At 42.2% G+C, this 21515-nt stretch overlaps 2 protein-coding genes across 4 annotated transcripts in view; both read left to right on the forward strand.

Moving 5' to 3' along the window:
* mpzl3 (myelin protein zero-like 3) overlaps window positions 1–11104 on the forward strand; it is a 16201-nt gene extending 5097 nt beyond the window's left edge. For all 3 annotated transcript variants that reach the window (XM_046074071.1, XM_046074070.1, XM_046074072.1), the window contains 4 exons: window positions 7309–7522; window positions 8846–9002; window positions 10157–10226; window positions 10471–11104. In XM_046074071.1, coding sequence (XP_045930027.1) covers window positions 7309–7522; window positions 8846–9002; window positions 10157–10226; window positions 10471–10551 — 522 coding nt within the window. In that variant the 3' untranslated portion in view covers window positions 10552–11104. The remainder of the gene's footprint in view (window positions 1–7308; window positions 7523–8845; window positions 9003–10156; window positions 10227–10470) is intronic.
* Window positions 11105–17995: 6891 nt separating this feature from the next.
* The window catches only part of gap43 (growth associated protein 43), a 14294-nt gene continuing 10774 nt past the window's right edge, over window positions 17996–21515 (forward strand). Inside the window, exon 1 of the mRNA XM_046074844.1 lies at window positions 17996–18090. Within this exon, the coding sequence (XP_045930800.1) occupies window positions 18061–18090 (30 nt within the window). The 5' untranslated portion in view covers window positions 17996–18060. The remainder of the gene's footprint in view (window positions 18091–21515) is intronic.

Genomic DNA, 21515 nt, shown 5'->3' on the forward strand with positions numbered 1-21515 from the left:
GGTGGTGGTGGTGTAATGGTGTGGGGGATGTTTTCTTGGCACACTTTAGGCCCCTTAGTGCCAATTGGGCATCGTTTAAATGCCACGGCCTACCTGAGCATTGTTTCTGACCATGTCCATCCCTTTATGGCCACCATGTACCCATCCTCTGATGGCTACTTCCAGCAGGATAATGCACCATGTCACAAAGCTCGAATCATTTCAAATTGGTTTCTTGAACATGACAATGAGTTCACTGTACTAAAATGGCCCCCACAGTCACCAGATCTCAACCCAATAGAGCATCTTTGGGATGTGGTGGAACGGGAGCTTCGTGCCCTGGATGTGCATCCCACAAATCTCCATCAACTGCAAGATGCTATCCATCAATATGGGCCAACATTTCTAAAGAATGCTTTCAGCACCTTGTTGAATCAATGCCACAATAGAATTAAGGCAGTTCTGAAGGCAAAAGGGGGTCAAACACAGTATTAGTATGGTGTTCCTAATAATCCTTTAGGTGAGTGTATAACATAATATCTTGCAGGGTAAAATGACCCGTGCTTATGCCTGACATTGATCTGATTCTCGTTTGGCCAGACGGCACATAAAACCTTTTTGTTTTTTACCCTTATGTGGAGTTTGTGCTGGGAACCAGTTGTGTTTTGGTGTTAACGCACTCCATTTCGTTAGCTGGGATGTTGTCACTGTGGCTAACGTTCAGAAACTGTAGGCAAGAGGCTCAGGACCGTGCGTCACAGCCTACGTAAACCAATGGATTTCGCTGAAAATCCTGATTTCTTCACAGTAGAAGCTGCATACAGCCTGTTACAGGCCATTGAGAGATCAGGCATATGGTTCATTTTTATGTGAGGTTACAAACTTTTCACAAATAGATGAATTCATTTCATTAAAAAAACTAGATATACCCTCTTAACATTGAAGACCTGTTCACTGTGACTGTGTTCACTGGACAGGTGTGTGACTTCCATTGCTTACTCTGTACGAACATGACTTGTTTGAATATCTGGTTGTTTTATTTGCATTCTTGACCAACTTTACTTCTCATGATTTCTGAACCTACATGTACACGTGCACCCTGAAGCAAACTGACTCAGGTCAGTCTCAGTTTGAATATGTTTGATTTATCAACGCCGCTGTTGAGGTAATGTCCAGGTTTACCGCATTTGCATTTCAGCCTGGTATTTGTGCCTTTCTGAGGCCTCCTGAGGAAATCCCAGCTGGTCAGCTACTATAATGCCCCTTCCTATATGCTGGTTTTGTGGTCTTGAAATGCGTTCGGATGTATCCGTTTCAACCCATAACTGCACTCATTCCTATATCCCCACGCACTCTGGGTTCAGTTTCAGTGACCAGTCCAGTAAAAATCCACCACATAATTTAAGCAGTTCCATTTGTACTTGAAGTTAGCTATCAAGTGTGGTTCTATGTAATTGCATTTGGACCATGGGAATCTATAGTGTGGTAGCTGCAATCCTATATGCCATCATTTCCTATAGGAGCACTCAGAGTTAAGTGGAGGCTAATGTTTTGTGGCTCAGCTGATATGGAGTGCTGTTGGTTTAGTCATTAAGATGCAGCTGTCTGGTATCAATCTGAGGGGGAGGAGAAGAAAAAGGACTTCCTACATAGTGTGTGTGTGTGTGTGTGTGTGTAAAGGTGTGTCTGCTGCTACCTAAGAAAAGTCCACACCAGTGACTGTATCTCCTTTGACCCAGCCCAACTACTTTGTTTATCATAGATAAATAATGTGGGGCCCAATGATGGAATGAAGTCTGGAAGTTTTTGATTTTTACTTCTGAGCTTTCATTTACTTTTTATCCAATTCCATTAGCAGTTTTGGCTGGTTTGTTGGCCCCTGTGTCCCCGGTTGTATATCACACTGGGAAAGACCATCAATAAGCATGTGAAAAGCTCCATCAGAAAATATAATTTTGCAGCCAAAGCTTTAGTGTCAATCTGAATTGCTGCAGTGCTTCAGTGGCTTGCATAATTACCTCAGTCCTGATGAGAATTAATTTTGTAGATTGGAGAAGAGAGGCTGAATGTTCGTTCAAATATCAGTGGGAGCTGATGGTAATTGGAGGATCTAGCAATTGAATTCTGCTGAATAATGCAAAAAAATCTATTATGATGATATAAAACTTCAGTTAGGCACTGTCCTCAAGTTTGTCAAGTCAGTGGAAGCTTTAAAAAAAAAATTATCAAACACATTTATAGAATAGGTGGCCCCAGTTGAAAACAATCCAGCAGCCCGGCTGAGTTGCAGCATTTCTTGTGAGTTTAAAAAGATCATCAAGTCTAATATTTGTTTCTAGACTGAGCAGGCTCTTCTGTAGTCAGTGACTTCAAGCTGCTCTCATGTAGACGCTGCCAAATCCTCAAATGATCATCTGTGGATAACGGTGCAGGGAGATGGCTGGGGTTATCTCTGCAAGGCCTACAGTCAGTCTCAGTCTCTACAAAAATGCAGCTGATAGACGCACTGTTGTAAAACCATGAAACTGTACTGTATCAGTGTCTGTTATTGTTCAGGTGATTCTGTGCCTCAGTTTATTGAAAGGTCAATCAAATTTCTCAATGTTAACATTGTTCCTAGCATGTAAAATGGGTTAATAAAGAAATAAGAGCTAACGAGTGGTGTAATCAATACAAGATAACTGTAAGGAAATAGAAGAAGAGCAAACAAAGTGCATGTTAGAGGTTAGACAAAGTGTTCTTGGAAGAGATGAGTTTTCAAGAGCTTCTTGAAGTTAGAGAGGGACGCCCCCGCTCTGATGGCATGTGGTAGCTTGTTCCAGATGAGCAACCAGGACTGAGCTTGCTTTGAGTGTAGGGATGGCAGAGCCAGAAGGAACCTCAGCTTGTATTGTGGAGTTTAGGTAGATGGGTGCAGACCCCAAAGTCACTCTGTATGCAAGTCATTAGTGACTTGAATTTGATTTGGGAGGCCAGGGGCGTAGCCATTGGAGGTCAATGAGTAATGGAATGACAAAAGTCCTTTTGGGTGGATCAAAAACCAGACACGCTTCTGTGTTCTGGGTTTTAACGCACAAGCTGGAAGGCCTACTACAAGGGCATTGCGATTGAAGCAGGAGATAACCATGGCCTGTACCAGAAGCTGGGTGGCGTACTGAGTAAGGTAGAGTCTGTTGTTTTTTTTTTTTTTTTTTTTCCCTTATGTTGTGTAGAGCAAAGCGGCATGACCAAGAGACAGCAGAAACGTGGTCCTAGAAGGACAGATGGTCATCAATCATGACACCTATACCTGTAAGTTTCTCCCCACCCTGGTTGGGTGTTGTGGTGGATAGATTGCTTGGCTGGACCAAGAGTTCAGTCTTAGAGTGGTTTAGTTGAAGGTGGCAACCCTTCATCCATGCAGATATGTCCGAGAGACAGTCGGTGCTCCTCACTGAGACGGTGGGTCATCTGGCCAGAAGGGTGGTGGTAATAGAAGCTATGCGAGCGATGATTGGCCCAGTAAGGTGGTGTGAATTGAGAAGAGATGGGGCCCTAACACAGAGCTTTGGGGTACCCCTTTGGAGAGGTGGTGAGAGGACAATTCCAAATTTGGACACACATTCAGTTTTAGCGAAAATTTTGCGAACACAGATTTTACTCTTTACTATTTTTCTTCATGTTTTCATAAACAGTATATTAAATACATACTTAGCATTTACATGATCTTTAGTATTATTTATTTGATTTTCATAGTGCATATATTTCACATTCTGTATATCAAACTTAAAATCTTTGTCTGAGTAAGCTCTGCTTCATTTATAGCTCTTAATATTGATACTAATACTTTCAGTTGTTAATGTGATCTAGTATTGTATGCAATAGTACAGAAGTAGAGTGTTACAGCAACTCTAGCGATTTTTAGGGAACTTTTTCTGGTAAATTGGGGAATTTATGAAAATGATTTTTACTGTATTGCTGACTTTATTTTGGATTTATTGCCTTCATTTATTTTCATGTACTTGGAAAGCTTGAATATAGGGCGAAGAAGAACTGAACAACATTTCACAGCAGTTGTTTAAATGGGGGTATAACACCGGACATGCCATTGACAGGTGGAATCAATTTTTTTTATTACGAGAAAATACTGAAAAACATTCCAAAAACATTTCAGAAGAACAAAGAGCCACTACACTACTTTTTTAAACAGGATACTATCACAAAGAGGCTCAGCTTCTTTGCTCACTTACATTTGTTACAAAGCACTCTATAGTCAAGATCTTCAGATAAAGAAACTTGAAACCTGATGTGGTACATCCTCTGAGTCTGTTAAGTGGGTTGAATTAATCTATACTACCTAAAGTAGTTTGTCCCCGATTTCTGAAACCTCTTGTTCTTTCGGCTGCTCCTTGTAGGGGTGGCCACAGCGGATCATCTGTTTTATCGTGCTGGCAAGCCTGGTCCTGCCCAACCCGGCATGGAGATCTGATGATCCGCATATTTGATTTGGCATAGGCTTTTAAAAGAAATGTTTACGCTGGATGCCCTTACTGACGCAACCCTCCACACTTACCTGGGCTTGAGATCGGCAATAAAGAACACACTGGCTTGTGTATGCCCAGTGGGACAACCCGGGGTTCAGTGTCTTGCTCAATGACACTTTGTCCTGCGGACAGGCAGAGGTGGGCATTCGCAAAACCTGCTGATTGTGATGGTGAAGATGTGGGCAATCCTGGATAGCATTGGCTTTCCTTGTACTGCCCATGGTTGTGAATTTGGGGAAAAAAAATCACTTCGATGTCACTTTGGGCCCTATGTTGGTGGCGGGGCAATAACAAACTAAGTACTTAGAACAAATATGTAGAAACATGGCAATAATGCTTAAAATGTTATTTTTATTAAACACAAAGTGAGGAGATGCATTTAGATCTGCATAAAAATGTATGTTTAATGTGGATTAAGGAGGAAGTCACTTAAATCAGTCTGCATTTCTCTATAAATAAATAAGTTATTATTACAGTCATCTGTGGGCCACAGCTGCTTTATAGTCAGTTCATTAAATCCTTGCAGCCATCTGAAGGCAGCAGGACAGATATGTTGATAAATCTCCTGTCTCTGATGGAAGAAGTGCTGCACCAGAGCGCAATACACGGCGTCCACTGTGTTTACCTTCATTAAATCATGAGCAAATGACACCAGGCTGATACAGAATAACCACACACACCTCTACACACATCAGACTGGTCTGGTATTTTACCTGTTAATGCAGGAAAAGTCAGATTACCGGAGCCCATTAACTCTGTTTAAAAAAAATAATAAAAAAAAATAAAAAATCAGCTCTTCATATTTAATTTTAAATGTGTTATGAAAAAAATTATGCTGTGTCACATTTTAAAATATCATTGGACCATTTACCAAATGAAATACAGTAGAATTATGACTGAGAGAGTGTCAGCTTGATGCGACCATATAAATGGCTTCACCAAACATTTGTGTATTATTAACATAAAAAATCACACCGTAAGCCTGCATAAGGCTGCAGATTTGTGGTGTGGTGTGTTTATGTTGTGATGCTTTGCACCATCCAGACGACAACATGATTTCCTGGAGCTGTTGTCAAAATGCATCACTGTGATTGGCACAGCTGTTTCACAGCTATGTGACTTGCTGAGAGCAAAGTATTTAATCACCACACCCTCAATTGTATTATTCCTCTTCAACTAGCCCTTTTGCACTTTGTGCTACTGCACATACTTGGGCCTAAATAGCAGGCGCACTCGGAGACGCCCACACAGTCTGTGCACTCAAGACTTATGTCTTTGTGCTTGCATGATTAAAATAGGGCCCTCTTAGGTCTAACATTATAGGAGCTGCATGAATTGCCTGGATGCAAAAACATCCATTGTGTTTTTAGAAGAAATCGATAATTCCCCTCTGCTGTGCTTTGAGAGTAGAAATGAAGGCCATGCAGCTCTGATCTTATCCTGCAAATATAAAAGCCTCTTGATGTCTTCATGTTCCTTATCTGACTGAACCAGCTCAGTACAAGATGTAGTTGGGAAGAGTAATGACTGGCAACTCATATCTTGTGACTGTTTACTAATTATAATTCTTAATCTTAATGAAAAGGCTTCTTTTCTGGTCTAGTTGACATTTTTTTCCCTCTTCAGCCATTCAAGTTGTAGTTTGAAGTTGAATTCCAAAATGTCCATGTCAGTTGAAATGTTGTCTTTTCATTTTCAACGTATTGTACAAAGTCTTACTGTACTGTAAGTGTGGGATGCAATGTGGATGTTGGGCAGACTGCAAGTTCTGCAGTCCATTCATTCATACCTGGGTCAGTTCCACTTCCTCTTACTACTTATTACTTTGCCACATGTTTTTTTAGGGTTTCATTCAAATAAGATGTCTAGAAAGTGAACTAAGGCTAAAACCACAACATAAGACATAATTCGGCACATCAACAGTTTCTAGGACGAATAGAGAAAGATGAAAGCAAATATATTCAGAATCAACCCCTCTCTCCTCTTGCTCCTATGTCAAATCATCTGTCAATTTCCTGTTTATATGTTTCTACCTTCAGATTTTTGTCCACCCCGGTCTCTGGTTACTGGTGACTAACCAGGGTGTCATAAAAATTATGCTGTAGTATTTCCACATTTTTATTCCCCCTTCTCCACCCACACACAACACACTCATACTCTGGATGTCGTGTTTTGGAGAGTTCCGGGTCAGCTTGACGTGGGAGTAATAACAAGATGGAAGAAGTTTTGTTGTTAAAAAGTAACTTATGTGGTAAATGTTAAAGTAAAGGACATCTGTAGTTCAGATTTTCTCTCGTCAAGACCCATGCACACACATGAAATTCTTTGCCTTGTGCTCGATCAGATTTTTATTCAGATTTCTTAGATTGAACAGGGAGACCTCTTCACTCCGCTGTCAACAATATTGCCAAAAGAAAATGTCCCACCACCATCTGTCTCACCACCTGTTGCTCCAGACATTTTCCCTCAAGCAGAAAAATGATAAGATAGATTAAGGAGTATATGAATAAAGGAACGGAGTTACAGCTAATTTAGATTGTGCCCTCCTGATGAGACTTCTGTACGTGTCTGAGAGGAGATAGTGAGATAGCAATCAACATTTCTCTTCCCTGAATCTAACCTATCCAGTTGTGTTAGTTTACTAATACCATGAATTCTGTGTTTTTTCTTTTTCCTCCAGTACCAAAACACCTCATTTGATATATTTTTACACCCTTGCTCTAAGTCACGCACTATTTAACCACAGATCAGTCTGTTTCATACCAATAACATATATTTTATTTTATCCTCTCTCATCTCCCTCCAGTTTTTCCACTTCTCCTCGAAGGCGTTCCCTCCACAAGACGGTCAGTTTGCTGGTCGTATCCGTTGGCAGGGAAGTCCGGCGCGTGGGGATGCCTCCATCTCTCTAATCAACGCCACATTGAACGATAATGGGACCTTTACTTGCGCAGTCAGAAACCCTCCTGATGTCCACGGTTCCCCGACTTCACACACTGTACTCACTGTCTCACCAAAGGGTAAGATAGTGCACATACACCAAGCGGGGCCCGTTTCTGCATATTTAGCCATGTACATTTTGACTTTCTCCAACTCTTCGGTTGTGCACACACTTGAATGCATGCAACATAACAGTGGTATGACCCCATTCACATGCACGTTCTGAGGTGTAATCATCTTCATCCTCTTCAACGTGTGGTTTTTTAAAAAATCCCTACCAGTGCTTGTGCTGATTTCACCGCAGGTGGCTTTTCTCATAACTAGTTGTGCACTGCGTGTAAACAGAGACAGGGATGAAGCTTAAAAGCCACTAGCAGTGTATGTATGTATATTTAGATAAAAGTTTAATCCAAATGTCTATTTCATGTTTGTGTAAGCCTGCCATGATGTTAGCCATACTGGCTCATAAATATTGCCTGCTTCAGGTGTCTGTACTGTAGATGGTTAGAAGCAGGAATATAGTGGAGGGTAACTCATCAGATCGAAGTGATGTACTTTTACAGACTGACCTAAATTTGTCATCATACCAAGAATTATTAAACTAATGAAATATAAATGATAAACAGGGGTTCTTTAAATCAATAGTTATCAAGTACATTTTGGGAAATATACTTACATGCTTGTCTTGCTGTGAGTTAAAATAATTTCAGGCAGCAAGCAGTTGCTGCAGCGTCAAGAAGAACTGCTGCTCTTGTGAGCGAGCACGGTTCTTCATACAAAAATAACAAAGTGCACCTACCAGTGCTTAAAGGCTACTAACTAACACATTATGTCTTATTTGTTTATTTCCTGGCTGGGAGACTCCAGAAAGACAGCCAAGAGGAGTCCAGCACACGACCAAATAACCCCATGTGTAATGGCGAAGTGTTGTTTTTAAACTTCGTTTTTTTTGTACAGATTAAAAGATATAAGGAGATACGGTTAAATAATGAGCTTTGGAGGTGCTGTAAGGCACCTTTAGACAGAGCCAGGCTAACTGCTTCCCCTTGTTTCCAGTGTTTATGCTAAGCTAAGCTGCTACTGGCTTCATATTTACTGTACAGACGTGAGAATGGTACCAATGTTTTGATCTAACTCCTGGCAAGAAAACGAAGATACGTTTCCCAAAATGCTGAATTATTCCTTTTAAGGAGAAGACTTTTTTTCTATATTCACAATAGTTTTGTTGTTAGTTTTTGTTTTAGTGGTTGTCAACAACAGCAACAACCGCTTAATTTACTGTATTAGTTGTATATACATGTCTGTGTAATTAATGCTTTTGTGAGTATGGCATGACGTCATGTGTATCTGTGTTCATAAACATCTTGTCAGTGTGTCTAATGACCTCACATCCTACTCCACAGTGCCCAGCATTCGCTTCTCTGATGTTGCGGTCCTCCTCGCTTTCATCCTCCTCCCCTCCGCTCTCATCACCCTCATTCTGATTGGACGGATGCTCTGTCCCAAGAAACAGCACAACCAATCAAAGGCCTACAGATCACCCATAGAGGTCACTGAGGGGTGAGTAGATTTATTCAACCAATCACTGCTGTGGCTCTCCTGGGGGTAATGATAATGATCGCAGGTTTGATGGTTGTAAATGTGCTTTTGGATTGCTAATTTGTTGCAGGTTAAGAAGGTTTTAGTTAAAGGTTTGATTTCAGGTGTGCTTGTTGTAGAAAGATGCTATGAACCAGTAAGCAATAAAGTCTGCAATTAACTCATCTACATACTGCTTTATACTTTATAGTGTGCGCGACTCCCTGTGGTTTGAAGTCACGCAGGACCTGGATATTGTTCTTTTGATTCATGTAATACAGGAATATAAATGTTAAATGAGGCAATGCTGCTCCGTAATACATTCTTAACTGAATGCATAAATTACACTGACAGGTTTTTGTAAACAATGAGCTGCAACTCAAGTTCACTTTAGACCCATTTTTTTTGGTTTTGATTATTGAAAGAAATGCCTGTCGATTTTGTTTTGAACATTCTGTAGCCATTTTCTTTATTATTTTTAGTACATTGAGATTCTAATGTCTAATCTGCAGCATTACCAGCATCTCCCTTTTGTTCTCTTCACTTAGAGTTCCCAAAACCACTATAAGAAGACCCTGTTTACTGTAGACTGCACTCAAGGATCTTCTGACAGCAGGAAACACAACACTTAAAAAAAAAAAAAAAAAAAGAAAAAAAAAGTGAAGTAAAATAGTGTTGCATTAGGGGAAATATGCTTATCTCTTTGTTGCAGAGTGTCAGATGAGAAGATTGAAGCTGGAGCCAGCAGCCGATTACCTTAGCTTAAGATCAAGACTGGTCAAGAAATGGTCCAGCTAGCCTGGCAGTGTCCGAGGGAAACAATCTCCACCTTCCAGTCACTCTAAAGCTCACTAATTAATATGTTCTATCTGAAAATGACATTTTGTGGTTTTACAGGTTGTTATTAGCAGTTTCCCCCTGTTTTCAGTCTTTATGCTAAGCTAAGCTAATTGGCTGCTGGCTGCAGCTTCATATGGGCAGACATGAGAGTAAACATAGACTAGATAAGACCAGAATTATCAAGATCAATACTAGAGTATGTGAATACGGTGTAACAGAAAAGCCTTTTCATGGTAATTGTGAGTGTCATTATTGTCATTAGTGACCATCTTAACTGTCCATTCTGCATTCGTCAGAGAGGAATATGGTGTCCATCCACCGGGGGCCAAAGGAAAGAAGGCGACATGCTGTGACCTATATCTGATGGTACAGTGCAGAACGTTTCATTCTACCACACCATCTTCCAACCCATGAATAACTTAAAGAGACATGTCTGCCATATCCGTTTCACGTTTAATTTTACATACCCTGTATGTCTTACAACAGGACTTGAGGGCTTATCAAATATTGATTTATTTTTTTCAATGTACTTGTTTTGGGTCTGGGTCTGTGTTTGTGTCTTTGTCTGGCTGTAGCGTCACCTGACTGTCTCGTTTTCTGCCCTGTCCAGGACTCAGAGGATGAAGATGAGTATTACAACCTACAAAAGAGGCCTTCCATGGAGGAAGGCCATGTTGAGTCTCAGTGCTAGGGAACCCTGCTGGTTGGGAGATGTAACTGCAAAATCTGGACGTACTGAATCTAATTCTGGATTCATGTCTTCCGTGCCACAGTCAACCACAAACCCAGTCACTTTGATTATTTTTTTGCGGCGATACGCATCTCCATAGTTATATATGTATATACATTATAAAATATGGCAATCATTTGATTTACATTTGGCCTACAAGCTCATAAATTCTACAGTTTTCTACCACTGAGCTGCAGAGGTCTTGATTCCTACATTTTAGAGCTTGTGGTCTGGATGAGATATGATTTGTTTGTTCTGTCTGTACAGGTAAGCAGCTGGTGTCATTACCATCTGACCCTGAACATCCAAACACAAACACACGATGTATATTTTTATATCTTGATGATTTATATGTGTCACTTTGTCATTTGTGAAGGAGATGGATGCGTTTTGTCTAATTTATTGCTTGTGTCAGAGCAGCTGTTTGAAATGTGTTGATGTCTTGGTTGAGTTGTAGTGGAACATTTCTGTTTGTATCCTTTAATATTTGGACTAAATAAATTGTTAAAGAACAGACTCTTTTGGCTTTGTAAGAGGATGACTACATGACTTAAAAAAATAAAAAAAAATAAATAAAATAGCTTCCAGCAAGTTAATAAAGGATTTGATCATTAAATTGATGCAATTTTGCTAACAACCAGAGGCAATTTGTGTAGAGCTGATCGCATACGGCCACCATTTCCTCCTCTCTTTGTTTGGTTCCCTTGCACTATTCATGAATGTTGTTGAATATTCCTTTTTAAAATCTCTCAGGACAGGCTGGAGCTGCAGAGCTTCAATCACAAATTGTGGCAGCATCTGTTTCATCTATACAGTCGTGGGAGTCGCGAGTAATAAAAAGACCTTATAAAAACTCGCCAATGAAACATACAAAACGATGAGTCCTCATTCTGTCTCATTTCTTTTCTATTTCTCATTCGGCTCATTCATGGCCTCTAGGTTTTAATAATTCACACAGTGCTATGGTGAAACAATTATCATTCCTTCTTCATCTGAACTACCATGGCAACAGCTTACTCATGCCAGGCAGAAAAAAAAAAACATTTAAAAATTGATTAAAGACAGAAAATACGCAGCTGATTGCCTGGACTCGATGTTCTGGACAAATGTTGCCGATGGGGTCATTCAGATTTTCTAGTCCCCAGGCTGAAGAGATTTAACATCATTACTGCCCAATAGTCTTAGCTAAACTTACAGGTTTACCATTCCAATCTAGATATATGTACTAGCAGTTCACGGAGTGGAGTCTTGGCATGCAGGAAAACCTTGACATAGAAAACTCAGGCAGCAGCATCCAGAGGAAGCCAGACCCACCAGTGATGGCTGAACCTCAAACCAGCACCAGATTAAGTTTCACACATTCAATCAGACTATTCAGTCCTTGAGTTTGACAGATTTAAAGGATGTGTGTTTCCTCAGGCATCAGGTTTGTGGTTACCAGTATGGACCAATCCATAACCCATTGGTTTCCAATCTGACGGTCAGGATCCCTTGAGGGTTCCCGGGATCCATATATCTGAGGGGTCACCAAGTAACTAAAGAATATTTCTGACTTTTATTTTGTTTTATTATTTTTTGAAATACTCAGTTGCAGAACCTGTACCTCTTCAGGCCTCTAAAAATCCTTCAAATGAAACAATCTGAAAATGAAAAAACTCACTCACAAAACAGGTTGAACTGTTCTCAGCTCAAGTTGGCACTGAGACTTAGACCTGTGATTAGGGGTGATGGTGATGGATAGACTTCATTTAAAGGCTCACAAGCCAAAAAGGATGGGAGCCACTGCCTTAAAGGGTAATTTCAATATTTTTTTAAAGCCTGTGCCCTATTTTCAGATATTTGGAGTCAAAATGACTAGTAGGTACAAAGGGTTTTGAAATCCGTGCAGTAGATGGCTTCAGCCAGCAGCCACAAACCGGATGAAATGGCTGCAACATATTCCTTCAGGGCAATTGTGCCAGTCAAAAATATGTCCATAAACAGTGCGTCTTTTTGCCATTGGCAGACTCAGACAGTTATACCAGCTGTCATGGAAAGGTTCCCTATGAGTAAAACCCTTTAACACCACTTGTTTTGAAGAGAACAAGAGTAACAGAAGACTTGCTTAAGGACAATTCTTGCTTTTAAATCTCGTGAGAGGTGAGTTGTTGCAGGAAGACGCTTGTGGAAATGTGAGTCAGAGTTGGAGAGAGAACTTTGTTATGTCCATAGAGGACTACGTTACGAAACGTTACTTCAACACAACAAAGTGAAATTACAATCTAACCACAAAACGTTCCAAGATGTAACGCTATGAATACAACACAAAGGAAATCATCGGCTTGAAATGTAAATACTGAACAATCAAGTCATTATCAAGTGAACTTGAGTTAATGGAGTTGTGAATGTGACCGTCGCAGTTGCCACCTTACAATGTTCCTGATTAATTCTTTGCAGTGTGTCAATATGTGCCACAGAATGATGAAGAAAGTGGATTAGCGTAGTTACCAAAAATATTGAGAGAAAGTTCAGGGTAAAAAACAGGCTATAATTTCTTAACGAGTCAGTCTACTTGCTTCAGTATATATGGTCTTCATGGGAGAACACCTGTGGGACATTATGTGAATGCAGCTGTGTCAGATGTAGGAGTCATGTCCCAGCTCAGAAGTGGACACCTGGTCCAATTTTATTTTATTATTGCTGGCGGGGAAACCTTTGATTTTCATCCTCTGGGTCGTGGATCATACTGAGAAAAGAGAGAGAAGAAGGAGAGACAGTGAAAAACAAAAGTGGTTTGAAAAGTTCTTTATTGCTAGACTAAATAAGGTACAAGAACAAAATTTAATGTTATTTGAGAGATTAATACCAACATTAAATTATAATTTGCATTGTGTTACGTTGTGTTATATACTTCATCGCTTGCATGCAGTGACCCCAAAAGAAAATTTCATACAAAATGCATGAAACAATTTGTTACTTGTTTATGTATTTTTTCTGTCTGCAGACATACTTCAGACATAATAACATTTTAATTGAACACAATTTATCTACTTTGACTAAATATAGGAGTGATTAATGATCAGTCTTACCTTGAATTTACATGTACGTTTATTCATTTAGCTGACACTTTTTATCCAAAGTGACTTACAATTGCGATATATATATCAGAGGTCGGATGCCTCTGGAGCAACTAAGTGTTAAGTGTCTTGCTGAGGTCTAGTCTGAACAAGTAGACAGGACAGAAAGTCAAATACTACAAATGCTCACAGCTTTTTCCCAAAGCATTTAGCATTGGTGGAGCAGAGTAAACCTGAAGAGGGTGCAGGGAAGATTATTGATCCAGAGAACTGGGGTATTTGGGGGTTTTGAGGGGAAAACAGATATTTACACTAAAATCTAAATAACAAACGGGTGAATCCATTTATCTAGGATATTAAATATATATTTCACAAGAAGTAAAAATGTATAAAAATAAAGTTACAAATATAATTGGTAGAAAACTACCACAGCAAAACAAAAAAGAAAATGCTTTTTGCAAGTTTTAGCAAGCTTAAGTGTGGAGATATTTTTAAAAAATCAGTATGCGAACACACATCTTAGCACTGACTTCCCTGTGATGCTTCCTTTTGACATTTGTGTCCAATCAAACTCCTGCTTATTGATTTTAAGATGTGGTTCCTCTCCCTCTCCAATGTTACTCACTAAAATCTCAGCAGTGAATCACTTTCTTACGTGTGACATTTTAGCAGCTTCCACTTATTTTCCCCCCCCACTGGTATTGGTGCTTAGTCGTCATAACACCCATAATGTATCACCTAGCATGTAAAAATACACAAGTGCACGTCACTTTGCAGGAATTAATAACATTTAGTGCATAAAGGCCACATGAGGTAACTGTTCTCTCTATGTCTTCATGAGGAGAAATTAATTGATTATAATTGTTGTTATATGTGACCACAATTATAATTATAATCAATTAATTATGGTTATTGTAACCAAATGTGATGAAACTGGGTTATGTTACCATTACCAGAATTATAACTGTTAATTAACTGTGGCTTGTATTTGGCTTTTACCTAATTATTTCAAGACAGTCAGTCAACTGCATGTGAATCTCTTTCACAGATACGGTGACAGGTCAGTCTTAAGGGACGGCAATGTCGATGTACAACGCAACAGACAACAGAATGAATTCAAAGGTAAGATAAGCCATGTAAGAATCACATGTTAGTTAATAACATATAAGTTTCCTCATATATGTGCATGTGTTTATCTTTAGATTTGAGTGTATTGATGGCAGTGTGAAATGAGTGTGGTCTGCACCATACCTCCATTCTCCAGGGTGTTCTTTTGCCACTTGTAAGGGGGCACCGTCGATGGTGGAGCAACACTTACAGCATGCTTTATTTATTATTTACAAAAAGTAAGACAGCTAACATTGCTCCAAAGGGAAGCACACTCAAATCCACAGAGAAACAAATAGTCTGGCATTAGCTCGTGATGTCACGTATTGTCAAGTATTGTGGGTAAAGTTGAAATGTAAAAGTGATAACACGCTGTAAACTGAGACATGTTTGAGACTTCATGTTCAATAATAACACTGAAATCACGAAGATGACTTTAATCACAGTAAGTAGCAACCTACAGTGAAGCGTTGGCAGAACATGCCTCTTGACTGCTTCTCGATACTGACAGTGTGACATTATTGATCCCTGTTGTCGGTACAGCAGCTGATTAAGCTGCTTAAGAGAACAATCAAACAACTGGACATAGATTGTTAGGATACGAAGCAGCCACTGTAAACTAGGGTCAGTTTGCAGTTAACTGCTGGCCAACCTGCAGCAAATGAAGATGGAGTGTTTTCAATGAACATCCCACGCTCTCTCTGTTTCTTTAGCTTCCACCGCCCCGGCGCCAGCTTGATTTGGCTCTTGGGGATTTGAGTGTTTGGATTTTTTTTTCATGTACACAACCTCAATCATTTATTATAGGACTGTGTTACTAAGCTTCATTCCTCTCTTAAATAACTTGTAGCAGTGTTCGCACTGGGATTTGATTTGAGGTGATTTGCCACTTGATGTTTAAATGTTGATGCTGTAAACCTTTTCAGCAATGTGCAGCTAAGAGCATTTGAAATGGAATACCTTTAAATCAAAATAAAAAAAAGTAAATAGGTTAAAACAGGAGAATACACAATTACGTAAAGGTGGGTGACCAACATAAAGTGTCTTGGTATGGAGTCGGGCGATCATGAGCCATGAGAACAGCTCCGGTGCTCCTTGGCAGAGATTCTCCAAGTCTCTCAGACTTGGATATTCCCACTATTTGGTGTTTTGATGATGATGCTAGGAAAGAGCGCTGTTTAACACATCACTCCATTATCAAAACTGTTGCCATTTTCTTTTCTTCAGCTAATCAATTAATTGACTCATTATTTGAGCTCTAATGTGGTGATGAGTGAAGTGTATGTGTCATACCAGGCAGGTTGACACTCATCATTATGTTTCTCAGTTCATATTTTCCCCAGATTTTTCCTTCAATACTTCACCTGTTTGTAAGTTTGAAGCTTCCTTGGCGTCCAGACAACAATGTAAAATCTGGACAGAGGAAGTCAGCAAGTTCCTTGAGCAAGGCACTTATCTGCTAGTTATTCCAGTGAAGTGGCCCAGTAGGGGCACTGTGAACTGGCAGCAGTATGATTGTGCATAGCTGTACAAAAGCAAAGCAAGACAGTGCTGAGAAAGATCATGCATGCTCAGCAGAACCCTGCATTATTACAGTGTATGTGTCATCCGGCCTGCTGTAGAACATGATGACACATGGTGATGATATAGTGCAGCCAAGTAATGGTGCTGAATGTGCCTGTGTGGCAGCAGCGACCACCGGGAAGGCTGTGGCTCAGCGGCGCAGGTTAATGATTTCCCCTCAGTGAACTGAATGTGGAATAATCTTGTAAGAGAGAAGAATAGCAGAGCACGAACCCCTCAGGACCCTTCCTCCTCCACTTCCCTCCGTCCATCCCTCTCTCTGTCTATCCTCTTGTTCTCCATTCCTCCCTCCATCCTCATTGTGTCTGTAGCATCTGCTGGTGCTCGCCGGTGTCAGAGCGGGGGTGGGGACTCTTCTGACACCACAGTGTGTGTCTGTGTGTGTGTGTATTATGAAAGACAAATACAGAGTGTGGGTGTTTGCATGAGCATGCGCCGGTGAGCCTCACTGTACGGTAATTGTTATAAATGTGGTCGTGGGGATAATGCATGCGTTGTGTCCGCTCATTAAACCAGACTGTGTGCAAATGTGCGCACAGAGGGAGAAAAAAGGGGGAAGGGAGAGAGGAAGAGAGGCAGTTTGCCTCGGCTGCCTGTCTGCCACACCCGGCCCTCTTGCTTCCTCCTCCTACCTCCATCCCTTTCTCTCCCGCCATCTCTCTCTCTCTCTCACACACACACACTCCTCCTCCTCTGCTCTTCTAGTCTATCTGCTGGTGTTTCCATGAGAACAGAGAGCGCTGGGTATTGGGGGTGGGTGGGTTGGTGGTGCGGGTGACGTGTCCTAAGAGCACAGCGTGTGTGTGTATGTATGTGCGCCTAGCGATCATCACTGCTCTCTTTCACACCGTCTCTCCTGGCAAGAGCTGCTCCCGGCTGTGCCAGAAAACATGCTTTTGGCACTGCCGTGGCAATTTGGACGCAGAGCTCTCACATAACACTGATCAGAGATCCGGAGAGTGTATAACACACAGTCTGAGAGGGAACCTGAGCAATCAGAGGAGGCGACTTCCATTTGGGAGCATCTTTAAAAAAGAAAAAAAGACACCTCATCATGTGTGTGCAAGGGGAGGGGATAAAACAGAGGGGTAGTGGGAGTGTTGAGAGAAACACAAATAAAGCACAATAAAAAAAGATCTATCAGAGCAAAAATTGGAGGTATCCAGTCAGTCAAGTGCCTTTTTAGGGTGGGGCCGCAGCTTTTGCTGGAGCCAGGCTGAAAGAGAAGAGGAGGAGGGTGAGAAGATGTAGAAGTGAGGAGTGCTGATCTAAAAGGGGTGGGGGGGGTTCATCACTATGAGCTAGAAGAGGAGGAGGAGAAGGAGGAGGAGGAGGAGGAGGGGGAATAGTGTGAAGGGAAGAGGGGAGGAGAGAGGGATGGAGGGAGCGAGGGAAAGGGAGGGGTTTAAAGGGTGGGCTTGTAGTCATTGTCAGGCAGCGAGTAAGTGAGAGAGAGAGAGGTGCGCCCAGGCAGACCGACTGAAGAGCGCGTGTGTGCAAACTGGGATGAGTAAATGCACTGGGAGGCTTAGCTGTTGATACAGCCAAGGAGAAAGAGAGAGAGAGAGAGAGAGTGTGTGAGTGCACGAAAGCGAGCGAGAGTGAGCGCGCAAGAGAGAGAGAGCGAGAGAGAGAGAGAGAGAGGGTGAGAGAAGAAGTGAAAGGGAGAAAAAAGGGAAGAAAGAAGCAGAGAAGAAAAAGGGAGGATACAACAACTACAACTATGCTGTGCTGCATAAGAAGAACCAAACCGGTAAACTGCTTTGATTTGCTTTATCAATATTTCTCTTTCAGATGCATCTCAGCTCTGAACTTTGTGACTGTTGGTTTGTTGTCTGATCAGGGTGCTTGAGGACAGATTAGAGAAAATGCTGCTGTAATTTCCTTTGACTCTGGGCCTGGCTTGTCTTTACAGAAGTCTATCCACAGAGCCCAGACACGCCTAGTTAATGTGATTATCCCGCATGAATGGATATTGCCACAGTGCCTCTCAGACCTCACACTGTACTTGCAGAGGGGCACAAGAATGTAACTCGATCTTGGGCACTCCCTCCTACTGATCATGCACTTGAAAAAAGTGAAAGATTATTGAAAGGCACTTAACAGATTCTCTATTGTCTCTGCTGTTGAAGCTGTACTCCCTCATCTATTCAGGAGCTCCTCTAAACTCTGGCATAATCCACCATTGTTCATAATGATTCATATTAATTAGATCAACCTATGTGCTCTTAATTGATGCCTAAAATGGGACTCTTGGCATCTTTTGTACTTGTGATATCTTGAGCAGAAATGGTGACACAGGGAAGTAATTTTCCACAGAGAGGAGAAAAAAAGGGTGGGGTACGGATTGAGTGAGCAGCACCATCATGTCAGTGGCCTTGGGGGAATACAATGGGAATAAACGAGTCTAAATGGATTATCATAGCCCTCCAGCTTTATAAGTGGATGTTGTCAATGGAGGGTACTATGAAGTGTGCACTCATTTAAAGGGTGTGAAAGGGTGGTGTTGGGTAGTTTATAATAACCCATGGCTATTCTCAACGGGAGAGAATAGCCTAATAAAAAAAAGGTGTTGCATGGAAGCTGGGGTGGGTCTGGACAGTGGAGAAGAGGGTGGCACTCTCCTGGGCTTGACTCTGTTGTATATTAGCAGCTATCGTGGTGGTTCTGTGTGTGATCAGGGTTTCCTGACGCTATCTCAAACTGAGTATGATTTTATCGGACTGGATTCCGAAGGAACTTGATTGAATTCTTAAATGTAAGTGTGGATGAATCATATTAAATCTGGCAGGAGGAGAGAAAGGAAACGAGGCTTGCCAGTTGAAAGACATGCAGGAAGAGCGGGATGCAGAGGGGGAGGCAGGCAGGGAAAGAACCAGCGGCAGGGTTGAGTGTAGCTGGTGCACATGGAGGTTTGGGGTGGGGGGGTGCAAGAGGAGGTAGAGAGCGAAGGGAACGTGGTGGGCAGAGAAATAGAGGTGAAAAAAGGTGCACATGGAGGTTTGGGGTGGGGGGGTGCAAGAGGAGGTAGAGAACGAAGGGAACGTGGTGGGCAGAGAAATAGAGGTGAAAAAAGGACTGAGACATTTCAAGGTTTCAAGGTATGGGGGAAGAAAGGGAGAGGCAGGCATAAGGGAATGAACCTGGATGGTGGCTAAAGCCGGCAGGAAACGCGATGGTGACAGATTGAGGGATGATGGTTGGGGGAGGTGAGCAGGCGCAAAGGTGAGAAAGAAGGGAAAGGAAGCCGGTGTGCTGCACACTGCACCCATGTGGGTGAGGCACCGGCTTTTCCCACAGAACGCTGTCGCTGCCTCGAGCGTGCACGCCTCACCACAAGGAAGAATACCCTCCCGGTCTACAACCACTTATCCTCCTGCTTTTGAGGAGTAGAGGCATAAATTAATGGATGGATGGGCATCATGGATGGATGAGCAAAGAGCCCGGTTTTCAGCTAAACATGGCTGTATTGCTGTGGGTCCTGCCATTGTGGAGTGTTGAGTGCTGTTGCAACATCTTCACTATGGGAGTGGCTGCTTGCACTTAATTTAAGTCTCCTCAGTAGCCCCAGTCCCTAGCTCAATCTTTAGTTAGTTTTGTGCAATTTTGGAACCAGATTCACCACCACAGAGGATGCTCCTTGTCCTCACCTCAGGGTTTGGGGAAAGATCGAGGATCAAGTTCAGGTCCATCTTAGGTCCAGGTCCTTCTTAAACTCAGGTCTTCCTCCACCACTAGGCATAACGGAAGCTGCCATTTGGACCCTAAACCAGGACTTTAAAATCCCACCCAAATGTGCTCCTCTCCCATTCCACCCCAACTCCATCCCTAGTTCTCCTCCTTGCACCAGAACCATACCTGCCTGTCCTGCCTAACTCTGCCCCCACCTTTTAGCTTGAACCTGAATGAATTTCGCTCCAACTCGAAAATCAGGACCCACTCTGCCACCTTAAAGACAGTTATCTGATGCTGTGGCAAAGTCCCTTTCCATAGGCCTGGCTTCAGCCAAAGCACCAGCCTACAGCCCGTCCAGTTCCTGCCCCCCCCTCCACCCATCATGTCCCCTTCCTCCAGCTCCTCTCCACTTCGACTTCCACTTGCCCCTGTCCCCATCCTCATCCCCAGTCCAGTCAGCCCAGATCAGTGGCGATTGCGGAGCCTTTGTTCAGGCTGAGAGTCGGTGTAATTGAATTAAAGGCTGCTCCAGAGGATGTAATGACGTTGGCATATGGCTGCTTATTAGTTGCTGCGGAGCATCTTTTCCCGGGCCGTCGTAAAAGAAACAGGGCATCCTTAAGCATCGCTCATCAATTCACAGTCAAAGGAGAGACAGAGAGATGGCGAGTGGGGGCTGTGGCAGTCACCACCTGAGCCCCCCTCTCCTCATCTGCAGGAGATAGCTGGCTAAAAGGGTGTGGTGCTCTGCTGTGTCTGTCGATGTGTGTGTGTGTGTGTGTGTGTTTGTGTGTGTATGTGTGTGTGTGAGAGAGAGAGCGAGAGAGAGAATGAGTGGGTAGCAGTTTGCTCAGTGAGGAGTAGAGTGAAAGACGACAGAAAGAGAAAGAAGGAGAGGGAGATATTCAGCAGTTGCAGACAGCAGCCAGTCTTTGCTCTTTGGTGTCTGGATGACTCCTGCAGAAAGGCAGACAGCCATTGAAATTATGAGAGAGGTGTCATTGCAGAAAGTATGTGTGCCGCCAGCAGGGTGGCTAATATTTCCTCTCTGGCTGTTTGGGAACTGTGAGAACATGAAAAATGTTGGGTTCATTTTATTTAAATTAGCCAATGCACTATTTATTTTATTGCTTATAATATCTGTGTTAACACAAATATTCAATAATTACACATTACAGTAGCTGCACCTGTTGGGCCTTTGCAAAGCAATGTTCTGTAACTCCACCATTATAAATCTAAATATTACCTTTATTATTTCTTTCCCCTCTTGCTAGAGGCATTCAATCCAAGGCTGGGCGGAGGGGCGAGGTGAAAATGGAGTCTCCAGCTTGAATGGATCAGAACTTAAAAAATAAAAATGATTAAATGCGTGCCTGGTGTGTGCATAAGCGTGAGCTGTGGTTCTGTGGTAATTCAACCAGCATAAACCACACCGCTCCACCGTGTCTTCCCCTCGTTTCTCCTCCTTCCCCCCCCCCCCCCCCCCCCCCCCCCCCCCCCCCC

Source organism: Micropterus dolomieu, linkage group LG17 (assembly GCF_021292245.1).
Source record: "Micropterus dolomieu isolate WLL.071019.BEF.003 ecotype Adirondacks linkage group LG17, ASM2129224v1, whole genome shotgun sequence".
NCBI lineage: Eukaryota > Metazoa > Chordata > Actinopteri > Centrarchiformes > Centrarchidae > Micropterus > Micropterus dolomieu.